This window comes from Kogia breviceps, chromosome 1 (genome assembly GCF_026419965.1).
Source record: "Kogia breviceps isolate mKogBre1 chromosome 1, mKogBre1 haplotype 1, whole genome shotgun sequence".
NCBI classification, from domain to species: domain Eukaryota; kingdom Metazoa; phylum Chordata; class Mammalia; order Artiodactyla; family Physeteridae; genus Kogia; species Kogia breviceps.
The window spans coordinates 92,082,965-92,097,339 of NC_081310.1; the positions used below are offsets into that span (position 1 = coordinate 92,082,965).

General features: G+C 41.4%; 1 protein-coding gene across 1 annotated transcript in view; it reads right to left on the reverse strand.

Moving 5' to 3' along the window:
• Positions 1-1,642: 1,642 nt before the first annotated feature.
• SH2D1B (SH2 domain containing 1B) overlaps positions 1,643-14,375 on the reverse strand; it is a 28,588-nt gene continuing 15,855 nt past the window's right edge. The window contains exons 2-4 of the mRNA XM_059037885.2: positions 5,714-5,777; positions 3,289-3,454; positions 1,643-1,680 (exon numbers count right to left, since the gene is read on the reverse strand). Coding sequence (XP_058893868.1) covers positions 1,643-1,680; positions 3,289-3,454; positions 5,714-5,777 — 268 coding nt within the window. The remainder of the gene's footprint in view (positions 1,681-3,288; positions 3,455-5,713; positions 5,778-14,375) is intronic.

The following is a 14,375-nucleotide window of genomic DNA, read 5'->3' on the forward strand; positions in this document are numbered from 1 at the left end:
TATTAAATGTGGCTTGCTCATTTGAAAAATATGGGGGTCCAAGCATCATGTGAGGTGCTATGCATAGATGCTCAGAAAAAAAGGAGATCACTTCTCTGAAAGTTATAACTGAAAGGTCTTGAATTAATTCTACTGGATTTTGAAATGTATAAAGTTCAAACAAATCTCTGCTATCCAGAATAACTGGCCACATTTTATGTATATTGATTTATTCAGTCATTTATTTAAGAAATATTCACTGAATACATTTTCTGTGCCAAGGATTGCTGCAGGCTCTGACAACTGGAACATGCTTCTTTGTGCCATGGAGAGAGAATCAAAGACCCAGGACCCTGGAGAGCAGGTTTGCTTCTGGTGTCACCGAACCAATCAGAAGGATTTGGCTCTCTCAGCTCTCTGAATATGGCTACAGTGCACTTCTCTACTATGGTTTGCTGTGACCCAAAAGTCAGAATGGCTCATGCTTTGGGGTTCCAGCCACAACGTCTGTTCATGTTTCCTAGAGATCTAAGTTCCTCTTTAATAACTTTAAAAGGTAAGGTTAGTGGGGTGAAATGAATCACTACGGTTTGAAGATGGGTGATAGAATGGGCATAGAATTTGGTACATTCCACACTAATCAGGTCTTGATTTAAAATGTGAACTAGCAGAAAAATTCAAAAGGCCTTAGAACCAATGCAACAAACCCTTCAGGAATGAGCTTCTAGTCAGTAATGTCTCTGAATGGGGCACAGCTCTGTGCAGCATGCATTTCTACGTGCTGTGGAGGGTTCAGGGAAGACCCAACCATGCTTTAAAACCTAGTTGGGAACAGGAACCACACCTTCAAAATCCCCGCACATGCCACAATGCAAAAACCACATCCCTGCTGCTGAAGTGGTTAGTGCATAAATGAAATTAGGCAGAATCAGAGAGGAATTGTCTCCAGGGCAATATTTGGCAAGATTAGAAAGAAGGCGAGTAGCCCAGGCGGGAGGGAGAAGGGTGCACGAGTGGGTCAGGGCTCTCACCATGACCAAGAGCAGCACAGGCAGGTGCAGAGAATGTGTTGGCCGTTTTGGGAGGGCTGGGATCCTAATCTCTTGCTGATGCTGTATACTTGTCCGTCACTCCAGGGCTCCCCAACTCCACTGGACATAACCAGGCTCAGCAGAGAGGCTGGGGCATTGTGTACCCTTCTGCTTAGCCACTTGTTTTATAGATGAAGAAACAGAGAAAGAGGAAGAGGTTTGTCTGCAGTCACAGAACCAGGACTGGAACTCAGTCTCCTAACTAGCACCCAGCGCTCTCTCTTCTCTCCCCCCTGGTCACGTGGTTGAAAGCGGGATGTCAACTGTGATGTAGTGGTGGCACCTTTAACAAATCAAGGAGAATAGGTTCAGGCTGTCCTATTGCAAGAAAGAAGAGTGAGAGGGGTAAAGGGGTTTCGAAGCTGCTCAAGGTGTATGCATGGGAGGGGGGTCAGGGGGAGTGATTTCTCTGAGGCTGGTGGACAGAACGTTTTCAGTCACCCACACCAAGAGAGTCTAAATTGTCCGCTAGAGTTCGGCCTTGCAGACCTACACCTACAGGAGAAGCAGGGTCGCTGGTGAGAGCTATCACCCCATCTCTTCTATAAGTGCTTTGTCCAGTCTTCTTATCTTCAAGGCAAGACATCCACATAATCGCTATTACTGTTCTCTGGGGGAAAAAAAGCAGAAGACCAGCCATGAGGCTCAACACCCAGGAGTCACACTGACCAACAGCACTCAAGGGAAAGACTTCCCCCCAGGCAGAGGGTGATCTTGATGCCACATCAAAGTGACACCTTCAAGGGCTGGGGTACCACAGGGAGCTCTCCTGGCAAAATAGGGGGTCTGTTTATAAGTCGAGTTTCCAGGACCAGATGCCTCCACTCACCAGCAGAACACCTGTGCCTCCCTCGGAGTGAGAACACCTAAGGCTTGTTCTAAGGAAGCCAAGGGAAAGGGAGGAAGAAGATGAGCTAATGGGAGGAAGTTCCCACTTTGTTAGCTGAGGATTTAGGAGCTTGATCTGCCAAGGCTAACCAAGCATGGACAACTGGTATGGTGAGACTCTCACCCAGTTCTTGGCGACGAACTCTAAAGGGTTCTCCTGTTGGAATTTGTGGTTATTTGATCATCGCTGAGACAAATCCTACCACCACCCCAAGCATCCTGAGCAACTCATCTGGGTTTGCCTGAGGACTGCAGCACAGGTACATTCCTGGGTTTCTACTCGGCCCCCTTTTATTCTTCTTTTCTATAAGTTACGGTAGAAAATGGCCGTGGGACTACATCTGCAGCTGAACCTACAGGAAGCGGGTCTGCATGGGTCGCTTCTCCTCTGGGTGCACACTCCTCTACGTGGGGGAAGAGGGACAAAGAAAATGGTAGAGGAGGGTTTTGGGGTTTTTTTCCAAAATTAAAAAGCTACGCTTAGTCTTGTTGGGGAGCTGAGAAGTTTGCTCTGGCAGTCTAAAGGGAAACTTTGCTATCGACAGAGTACAATGGGTGTGGGGTGATTACAGGCTCCCCAGAACTCTCTGTCCTCCATCCTTCTCCCTAGCTAGCACTTCTGTTCCCATCTCCATCACCTACCCACTGATGACTGAAATCCCTTTCATGGGGCTATCACCACACATCCCACCTGGAGAAGACAGGGTTAAACTGTAAATGTCTCAGGAAGTCTGAGTTAAATTCAAACTATGTTGTAACTGACAGATACTAGATTCTCTTCTGAGAGCAGACTTGCAGGGATGTAAGCAAGCGTAGCTGTTTGGGATATGATCTGGATTCTCCTCACTCAGATTTACTGACCATCTCTCCTTTTCCACCATGGCTTAATAACTTTTGGGGTGTATCTGAAATAATTATTCCCCTAACACTATATAAATGAATGCTTAGCAAATATGGAGCAAAATGTAACAGGATGAGGTTTGGGGAGAGGGTTGCAGCAATTTTCTCATTTGAAAATTCTGCTTGTTGACCATCTATTCCCAAACCTGTGTTGTTTGCGCAAGGTCACAGAATGAGTTTGAAGTCAGCTCTTGGAGAGTGCTCAGGAACCACTCTTGCTCCCCGGGCTGTCCAAGCACAGAGAGCTCCACCTCCAGGAGCTCGAAGGCACCACTTCCCAACAAAATGGAAAGTGCGCTTCATAAGATGAAGCTTTTTAGAGCTAACATCATAGAAAGGGGCAATTATCTGTATCGGTTCTGCAAAGTAGGCAAGTGGTGGAAATGGGATTAAGGTTCCTGTCTGGCACCCGTGTGAAAGTTTTTTTTACCATAAATGCCATCCAGCTCTATCTTCGATCTTCTCCATCTCAGGCAGGGACAGGTTCTCTTTATTGGCCTTAAAAGTTGAACCACCAGCCCTTGATTTGGTTTTTCAAACTTGGAGATCAATTCCTCTAGGTTTGGAAAGATCTGTCTTTGAGCGCCTTCCCTGGTCTGCAAAAATGCAAGGAGATCACTCATCATCGTGCAATTGTGTGTGAAAGATGACACTTCTCAATACAGTGGTTTTCAGGGCTGCCTCGGAGCGGTGAATTGAAAACAGGTGGCCGACACTTCTTGTGTGGGAGCTCACACCGTAGGCAATACCCTCAGAAACCCTCATTTTTAAAACGGAATTCTGACTTGAGCTACTCTGAGTAAAGAAGATTAACAATCAAAGGTCCCCACCTCAGTCTGCAGTATCAAATGAGCCCCCATTCTTGGCAATTTGGGGATGGTTCTTGTAGGTACACTGTGGAGGGTACCCCTCTAAGAGCTTATGTCAGAGTTGTAGGGGACTAATACGGGAGGACTTCTGATGGGAAATGCAAAAAATATGCAACTTACATACTTGATGAATTCAGACTCTCCGTGAGAGGAAAACAAGACAAAAAAGTCCCGATTTAAATTGAAAATGGGAATATCAACATGACTCAGGTAAATTGTGAATAGTTGTTTGCTCTTTACCACCTACAAACCAAGTACAATTTTCTAATATAATCTTATAGAAATAATTTAAAAACACAAGAGCTTCCTTGGCTCTTAGGTATTTGATTTTCTTAATGATCACTGTGGTTCTCTTAGGACCACAGTGTTGGTCTACAGAGGGCTGGTGACAGGAAGGCTCTGTGACCTGGAGTGTGGTTCACCTCCATGACAGAGGTGCAGGCTGACGTGGAAGAGTCGGCTCTACGAAAGGTTGTCACTTCAGCCCAAGGCAGCATCCAGCACAGGCCCTGATACAGAGCTTCTCCTCAAAGAAATGCCCCTTTGTGTCTGTTATAACTGATTTGGATGCCTCTCTGTTTTGTTCAGACAAGAGACAAAATGGAATATTAAGGAATTATCCAGAATTTTCCAAAATATGCACAACAAAGAAATAAATGTTTTAAAATATGTTGCTTTTAAAGCTGCAAAAATATTTTTTAAATTTCCATATACAACCTTCACCCATACCCCAAATGTTAACATTTTATTGTATTTGCCTTTCATTCTTTCTCTTTCTAAATATATATGTGTGTATATATATATATATGTATGTATTCTTTTTTAAAAAAATTATGAGAGTAAGTTGCTGACATGATCTCCCTTTGACCTTAAATACTTCATATTTCCTAAAAAGCAAGAACATTACATATCCACACTAAAATGAGGAAATTAATCTTTTTTTTTTTTTCAGGTACATTTCTAACTAAATGAACAGACCTGACCAAAGACAGTTTAGAATATCAATGGCCATTATAGGGAACTTTTTTTAAAAACATCTTTATTGGAGTATAATTGCTTTACAATGGTGTGCTAGTTTCTGCTTTATAACAAAGTGAACTATACATATATCCCCATATCTCCTCCCTTTTGTGTCTCCCTCCCACCCTCCCTATGAGGAAATTAATCTTGATGCAATACAATTACTAATCTACAGACCTTATGCAGATTTTGTCAATTGCCTCAATAATGTCCTCTGTGGCAAAAGAAAAATTACATATATTTGTGTGTGTGTGTGTGTGTGTGTGTGTGTGTGTGTCTGGGGATCATTGTATATTCTAATCTCTTTGAGATAGTCACAATGAACATTAGCATCTTGAAGATTCTGAGAAATCCTGCAGTAAAAAAAATCTGCTTAACCTTTATGCAAGTGTTTCAGAAATATTATTTCAGGAGTCTATGTTAGTAATTAAAGATTCAATGACATTTATTATACTCTATTTCCTACCAGAGAAGTAACTTCAAAAGAAAAATGGTTTTTCTGCTTAGCTCTCAGTAAACCAGCAACATTAAAGAAATACCTAAATTGCCAGTTGACTGATGCTCCCCTTTGCATTTTCATACAGCTATGATGTCCCCAAATGTTGACTTCCTAAACATTCGGACCTCTCCCCACCTTCCCTTTCAACTCATCCTGTTCGTTGTTTAGTCTTATAATTTGACAGTAGTCTTATATAGAGTTCAGGTTGGTATATTTGACCCCTGGAGGAACTTTGTGCCTCTACACTCTTGAACAACAGCCTTGTTTTTCTTGAAAATGGAACCCAACTCTAGTGCATTCCTATTTCTCTCAAAGACAAGGTTAACTACTGATCTGATTCTAACTCTCCGCAGTGTTTCCCCATTTTGAATGCCTCTTCATGGCATCTCAGGTTCAAGAGATGTTCTCAGGTTTTTCTCCCCCCAGCTTGTGTTGTTATTGTTATAAGAGTTCTTGTATGTTCTTACCTGTATATTGTAATACCCATGTTTCTCTTTGAAGATTCGGTATGTGTAGACCACATTTTTAAACCTGTGGAAAGATGACTGTGTGAATCACAATGTTCTTATATGCAAATCTAGGTAACATCTACCACTGTATTTTGTGTGCAATGCCTTTGTCCATCTTGGATCCCAAAAAGAAACTGATCATTTTCAGGCCTTCTCATCTGTGGGAATTTGAAAGAGAGGTTTTAAAATGGAGACCTTTAGGGCTTCCCTGGTGGCGCAGTGGTTGAGAATCCGCCTGCCGATGCAGGAGACACGGGTTCGTTCCCTGGTCCGGGAAGATCCCACATGCCGCGAAGCAACTAAGCCCGTGAGCCATGGCCGCTGAGCCTGTGCGTCCGGAGCCTGTGCTCCGCAACGGGAGAGGCCACAACAGTGAGAGGCCCGCATACCGCAAAAAAAAAAAAAAAAAAAAAAAAAAAAAAAAAATGGAGACCTTTATTCTATGGTGGAAGTCTGGGCTGTAGCAAAGAGAATAAGGAGAGAAATTTTACAGTTTCCATTGTCTTGGTATTTCTCTCTAGTTTTTTCACTTAGCTCTAAGTTGATACAACATACAAAACACCAGCAAACCATTCCTGTGTTGTTTTATTAAGTGACAGGTCATTGATCTCATTAGAGATAGTTAATGTAACTAAAATAGAGAAGGTTGGGGATTTTGTGCAAGGAAGTGATGTATTGTGCTCTTGTTCCTCACTGGAACAGGAACCACTGGGGAAGTAATCTAACTAGAATTTAGATAACAGACTCAATCGAGCAATTTCCAAAACAGGCAATAGCATACATTACCATATTTCTTCAATTCCAAGATGTCATCAATTGTAGGATACAGTCAATTTAATAATAGCTTTTGAGGAAAAAAATGCATACATTAAATGTCTCAATCAACTGTTAACTATGTTCTGATTCCAAAGAAATATTAAAATGTAAAAAATGAGGATAAAAAACATTGACATGAAGGTCAAATTATCTGATTGCTCCTCACCCCTTCACTTGTACCCATGCCAAAGAATCAGATGACCCATCTTTTGACTGAATTAGGAAGGCAGATAGCTATAGCTTTAAGGTACAGGAGACGTCATTGCTGATTGTCTGGCGGCTTTGACAATTGACTTCAAATCCCAATCCTTTTTGTGGGGTTTCCTGAGGCCAGAAGAAGCTAGTGGGTGTCTGTAAATCACTTGACAAGCAACAAAAAGTTTTTACATGAATCCTTGTCTATATGTGACAAATTAAAGTATTCCACAGTCTGGGAAGAGGTCTCACAAGTGTCTTTGCACAGAAGTATTATTCAAATCAGGATCCAAACAAGGTAAATACAGGGCTTTTGGTTGCTCACATGGTTTCTTGAAACTCAACTATCATATAGCCTAAGTTAAATTCTTAAATAAATGACTTTATTTTTAATTACATTGTTGTATTATCAGCCTAAGAAAATCTTTACTAGAGGAGTTTGAAAGAATAAAACAAATGGAGGTTCTATATTAATTAATCCAAAAGCCATGTACTTCAAGTTAGAAAGACGGACATTGCTCAAATATAGTCTTATTCTTTGCAAAGTATTTTTAATGAAATAAGCCACATTGCAGTGATACTTTATAAGAAATTGATTTACTGAACTTGTGATACCTATATGCATTTATTTTGGAATGTTTACCCCAAAAAATGCTGTAAGAGATTACAGAGCAGTGAAATTAGTATCTACTTTATACAACTGCAATATTATTGGGTCAACATAAAGACTTATTGTAATGCCTCCTATTCTAATTATTATTTTATAGATGCCACTTATAAAACTTTTAAAAGATACATGATTTTTCAGTGTGCATTTACACTCAAGGCAGTTATAAAGACCATGTTTCCCCTGGACCTTCTGCCCCTGTCACCACAGTGACAAGGGACCCCCTCTTTATCCCCCAGCACTCACAGTCTGTCTCCACCCTCTGCCTGGAATCCACTGGGCTAATCTCATCATGCCCTTTATCCCTGTTTGTTAGTCATTGCAAGAACCCCAGTCTCTCAGGATATCTTTTCTCCTGTTTTCTAATCCTACAAGGCTCTGTATAGCCTGTATTGTGTCCTCTCCCCAGCTCCTGAAATCCTTCCATGTGTTCTCTAGCACTCAGTGTCTGCCATCATCAAAGTCTCCTATGTCTTCAACCTATTCTCTAATCATTCCTGTCACATTCTCACTCTAAGGGAAACCTGGCCCTGTCCCACAGACACTGCTTCCCCGGGACCCCACTAAAAGGCTGCTGCTCTCTCCTCACTGCAGGCCTGGAGGGGAGGCCCGTGTTCTTGCTTTTGCAGCTCTTCAGTGTTGTTTCCCATCTCCAAACCCTCAGCTTTGAGCTTCGTGTAGATCACATCACCTCCTACCCAATCAAGATGTCACTATGCTGACAGCTCCTCAGCTCTGTGTTACTGCGACTCATTTCTCCAGGATTTAGCTCCTAGATCACTGTCACTGTCTTCAGTACTATTCCTGACTGAATTGTTGGCAATTTCAATTCACATGTAGATTATCCTTTAACATCCCAATTTCTCAGTTCCTCGAATTCCTCTCCTTCAATAATCTTGTCTTCCACCTACATCGCCTTCTCACTCCCATGTTCATAACCAGGACTGGCTACATAATTTGTGGGGCCCATAGAAAAAATGAAAATTTAACACTCCTCTTAAAAAATTATTAGGAATTTTGAGATGGTGACAGCAGAACAGTAAATCAAGTGCAGGGCCCTCTGAGTGTAGGACCCTGGGTGGCTGCATAAGGTTGCACTCCATGAAGCCAGTCCCACTCATAACTTTGACCTTGTAATTGCCAATATGGGCAACCCTCTCATAATGTGAATTTCATGAATCCCACTCTCTTTCTCCTGCTTCCGTCTTTCCAGATCCCTTCCCCAACATTCCCTTGACCCCATAGACTTTCCAATCCATTGATCCTACCACTTTTCAGTGTTCTCACTCATGTCTTCACTCCCTTCTTTACCCAGTTTAGATTGCTTGTCAACCATTACAATCACTCCCTTCAACTCCTTTATCATCTTTCACTTTATTTCCTTAATTAGCAGAATCCTGATTAAGCCCAAATCTCTACAGATGTATGTGGCTGTGAGACACAGCCATGTTCACTGTTCTTTCTTTAAATGAATGACCACAAACCTCAAGTGGGCTGTTATTGCCTCCAGGTGCTCATTTATTTTCCTATTCTCCTCAACAATGATTCTACACCATTTCTCTTCTTAAACGTTCAACGTCTCATTCTTAACTGATGACTTCACCAAAAAGATTAAAACAATCAGAAGAGAATCTCCAGATTCCCATCACTATAATAGCATAATAGCATCTACACGCATAGACTCTGCCTTTATTACCGTAGTTGAACTTTACATGCTGCTCTGCAAAGCTAATCTCTCTTATTTCCACTGGTTGCCATCCACTTTCATCTATGCAAGGACATAATTCTAGCAATTTTTCCTCTCTCTCAGATGTCATTATTATTCTTTACACAACAGCCAGGGTGTTCCTTTTAAAAACTGTGAGTCAGATCATGTCACTCCTCTGCATAAAAATCTCGTCTAGGCAATTTTGAAAAAGAAAAATAAAACTGGTGTGTGTGTGTGTGTGTGTGTGTGTGTGTGTGTGTGTGTGTGCGCGCGCGCACGCGTGCGCATGCGGTGGGGTGCTTCTGTCTTAACAAGTCTTAAGTCTTCTTATAATGCTATAATTAAGATAGTGAGAGTGAAGTAAGTCAGAAAGAGAAAAACAAGTACTGTATGCTAACGCATGTATATGGAATCTAAAAAAAAAAGTACGGATGAACCTAGTGGCGGGGCAGGAATAAAGATGCAGACATAGAGAATGGACTTGAGGGTGCAGGGAGGGGGGAAGGGAAGTAGGGGAGAAGTGAGAGTAGCACTGACATATATACACTACCAAATGTAAAATAGATAGCCAGGGACCTTCAAGATGGTGGAGGAGTAAGATGTGGATATCACCTTCCTCCCCACAAATACAACAAAAATACATCTACATGTGGAACAGCTCCTACAGAACACCTACTGAATGCTGGCAGAAGACCTCCGACTTCCCAAAAGGCAAGAAAATTCCCACATACCTGAGTAGGGCAAAAGAAAAAAGAAAAAACAGAGATAAAAGAGTAAGGATGGGAGGGAGCTGTGAAGTAGGAAAAGTTTCCACATAATAGGAAGCCCCTTCACTGGTGGAGACAGGGGATGGGCGGCGGGGGGAAGTTTCAGAGCCACGGAGGCGAGCGCAGCAACAGGGGTGCAGAGGGCAAAGTGGAGAGCTTCTCACACAGAAGATCAGAGCCGACCAGCACTCACCAGCCTGAGAGGCTTGTCTGCTCACCTGCTGGGGTGGGCGTGGGCTGGGAGCTGAGGCTCGGGCTTCAGAGGTGAGATCCCAGGGAGAGGACTGGGGTTGGCTGCATGAACACAGCCTGAAGGGGGCTAGTGCACCATAGCTAGCCAGGAGAGAGTCTGGGAAAAAGTCTGGACCTGCCTAAGAGGCAAGAGATCATTGTTTCGGGGTGCGCAAGGAGAGGGGATTCCTTCAGTGTCTGCCCACAGAAGTCAGAGCACCACCTAAATGAACTCCAGAGATGGGCGTGAACTGAAGCTATCAGCTCAGAACACAGAGACAAGAATGAAATGTTAACGCTGCTGCTGCAGCCACCAAGAAGCCTGTGTGCAAGCACAGGTCACTATCCACACCCCCCTAGGAGCCTATGCAACACACCACTGCCAGAGTTCTGTGATCCAGGGACTGGTTCCCCGGGAGAACACATGGTGTGCCTCAGGCTGTTGCAATGTCACACCAGCCTCTGCCACCGCAGGCTCGCCCCACATTCCAATTATAACTACCGTACCCCTCCCTCCCCCCGGCCTGAGTGAGCAAGAGCCCCCTAATCAGCCTCTGCTTTAACCCTGTACTCTCTGGGTGGGAACAGATGCCTGAGTGTGACCTACATGCAGAGGTGGGGCTAAAACCAAAGCTGAACCCCAGGAGCTGTGTGAACAAAGAACAGAAAGGGAAATTTTTCCATGCAGCCTTTGGAGCAGAGGATTAAATCCCCACAATCAATTTGATGTACCCTGCATCTGTGGAATACCTGAATAGACAATGAATTGCCCCAAAATTGAGGTGGAGGACTTTGGAAGAAACTGTGGGGTTTGGGGTTTGCTGTCTGCAACTGATTATTTCTGATTTTTATGTTTATCTTAGTATAGTTTTTAGCACTTGTTATCATTGGTGGATTTGTTTATTGGTTTGGTTGCTCTTTTCTTTTTTAAAAATTATTATTAAATTTTTTTAATTTTAATAATTTTTTAATTTATTATTATTTTTCCTTCTTTTTTTCTCCCTCTTCTTCTGAGCCACGTGGCTGACAGGGTCTTGGTGCTCTGGCCTGGTGTCAGGCCTGAGCCTCTGAGGTGGGAGAGCCAAGTTCAGGACATTGGGCCACCAGAGACCTCCTGCCCATGGGCGAGAGCTCTCCCAGAAATCTCCATCTCAGTGTTAACACCCAGCTCCACCTAATGGCCAGCAAGCTCCAGTGCTGGACGTCCCATGCCAAACAACTAGCAAGATGGGAACACAACCCCACCCATTGGCAGAGAGGCTGCCCCAAATCATACTAACTTCACAGACAACCCAAAACACAACACTGGACGTGGCCCTGCCCACCAGAAAGACAAGATCCAGCCCCACCTATCAGAACACAAGCACCAGTCCCCTCCACCAGAAAGCCTACACAGCCCACTGAACCAACCTCACCCACTGGGGACAGACACCAAAACAACAGGAATTATGAACAACCTGAGAAATGGAGACCCTAAACACAGTAAGTTAAACAAAATGAGAAGACAGAGAAATATGCAGCAGGTGAAGGAGCAAGGTAAAAAGCCACCAGACCAAACAAATGAAGAGGAAATACACAGTCTATCTGAAAAAGAATTCAGAGTAATGATAGTAAATATGATCCAAAATCTTGGAAATAGAATGGAGAAAATACAAGAAACATTTAACAAGGACCTGGAAGAACTAAAGAGCAAACAAACAGTGATGAACAACACAATAAATGAAATTAAAAATTCTCTAGAAGGAATGAATAACAGAATAACTGAGGAAGAAGAACGGATAAATGACCTGGAAGATAAAATACAGAAAATAATTACCACAAGGCAGAATAAAGAAAAAAAGAATGAAAAGAATTGAGGACAGTCTCAGAGACCTCTTGGACTGCATTAAATGTACGAACATTCAAGTTACAGCGGTCCCAGAAGAAGAAGAGAGAAAGAAAGTGTCTGAGAAAATATTTAAAGAGATTATAACATGGGACAGGAAATAGTCAACCAAGTACAGGAGGTGCAGAGAGTCCCATACAGGATAAATCCAAGGAGAAAAACGCCAAGACACATATTAATCAAACTATTAAAAATTAAATACAAAGAAATAATATTAAAAGCAGCAAGGGAAAAGCAACAAATAACATACAAGGGAATCCCCATAAAGTTAACAGCTGATCTTTCAGCAGAAACTGCAAGCCAGAAGGGAGTGGCAGGACATATTTAAAGTGATGAAAGGGAAAAACTTACAACCAAGATTACTCTACCCAGCAGAATCTCATCCAGATTCGATGGAGAAACTAACACCTTTACCAACAAGCAAAAGTTAAGAGAATTCAGCACCACCAGACCACCTTTGAATCAAATGTTAAAGAAATTTCTCTAGGCAGGAAACACAAGAGAAGGAAAAGACCTACAAAAACAAACACCAAACAATTATGAAAATGGTAATAGGAATGTACATATCTATAATTACCTTAAATGTAAATGGATTAAGTGCTCCAACCAAAAGACATAGACTGGCTGAAAGGATACAAAACAAGCCCTGTATATATGCTGTCTACAAGAGACCCACTTCAGACTTAGGGATGCATACAGACTGAAAATTAGGGGATGAAAAAAGATATTCCATTCCATTGGAAATCAAAAGAAAGCTGGAGTAGCAATTCTCATATCAGACAAAATAGACTTTAAATAAAGACTACTACAAGAGACAAGGACACTACATAATGATCAAGGGATCAATTCAAGAAGAATATATAACAATTGTAAATATTTATGCACCCAACATAAGGGTGCCTCAGTACATAAGGCAAATGCTAACAGCTGTAAAAGGGGAAATCAACAATAATACAATTAGTGGGGGACTTTAACATCCCACTTTCACCAATGGACAGATCATCCAAAATGAAAATAAATAAGGAAAGACAAGCTTTAAATGACACATTGAACAAGATATACTTAATTGATATTTATAAGACATTCCATCCAAAACAACAGAATATACTTTCTTCTCAAGTGCTCATGGAACATTCTCCAGGATAGATCATATCTTGGGTCACAAATCTAGCCTTGGCAAATTTAAGATAATTGAAATCGTATCAAGTATCTTTTCCAACCACAATGCTATGAGACTAGATATCAATTACAAGAAAAAAAACTGTAAAAAATAAAAACATATGGAGGATAAACAGTACAGTATTAAATAAGAGCATATTTTTATCAAGTGATCACTGAAGAAATCAAAGAGAAAATAAAAAAATACCTAGAAACAAATGACAATGAAAATACGATGACCCAAAACCTATGGGATGCAGAAGAAGCTGTTTTAAGACGGAAGTTTACAGCAATACAATCCTACCTTAAGAAACAAGAAAAATCTCAAATAAACAACCTAACCTTACACCTAAAACAATTAGAGAAAGAAGAACAAAAAACTCCCTAAAGTTAGCAGAAGGAAAGAAATCATAAAGATCAGACCAGAAATAAATGAAAAAGGAATGAAGTGCACAATAGCAAAGATCAATAAAACTAAAAGCTGGTTCTTTGAGAAGATAAACAAAATTGATAACCCATTAGTCAGACTCATCAAGAAAAAAAGGGAGAAGACTCATCACAGAATTAGAAATGAAAAAGGAGAAGTAACAACCGACACTGCAGAAATACAAAGGATCATGAGAGATTACTACAAGCAACTATATGCCAATAAAATGGACAACCTGGAAGAAATGGACAAATTCTTATGAAAGCACAATGTTCTGAGACTGAAACCAGGAAGAAATAAGAAATAAAAACAGACCAATCACTAGCACTGAAATTGAAACTGTGATTAAAAATCTTCAAACAAATAAAAGCCCAGGACCAGATAACTTCACAGGTGAACTCTATCAAACATTTAGAGAAGAGCTAACACCTATCCTTCTCAAACTCTTTTAATTTCTAGTGGAGGGAGGAACACTCCCAAACTCATTCTATGAGGCCACCATCACCCTGATACCAAAAGCAGACAAAGATGTCACAAAGAAAAGAAAACTATCAGCACTGATGAACATAGATGCAAAAGTCCTCAACAAAATAATAGCAAACAGAAGCCAACAGCACATTAAAAGTATCATACACCATGATCAAGTGGGATTTATCCCAGGGATGCAAGGATTCTTCAATATACACAAATCAATCAATATGATACACCATATCAACAAATTGAAGGATAAAAAGCATATGATCATCTCAATAGATGCAGAAAAAGC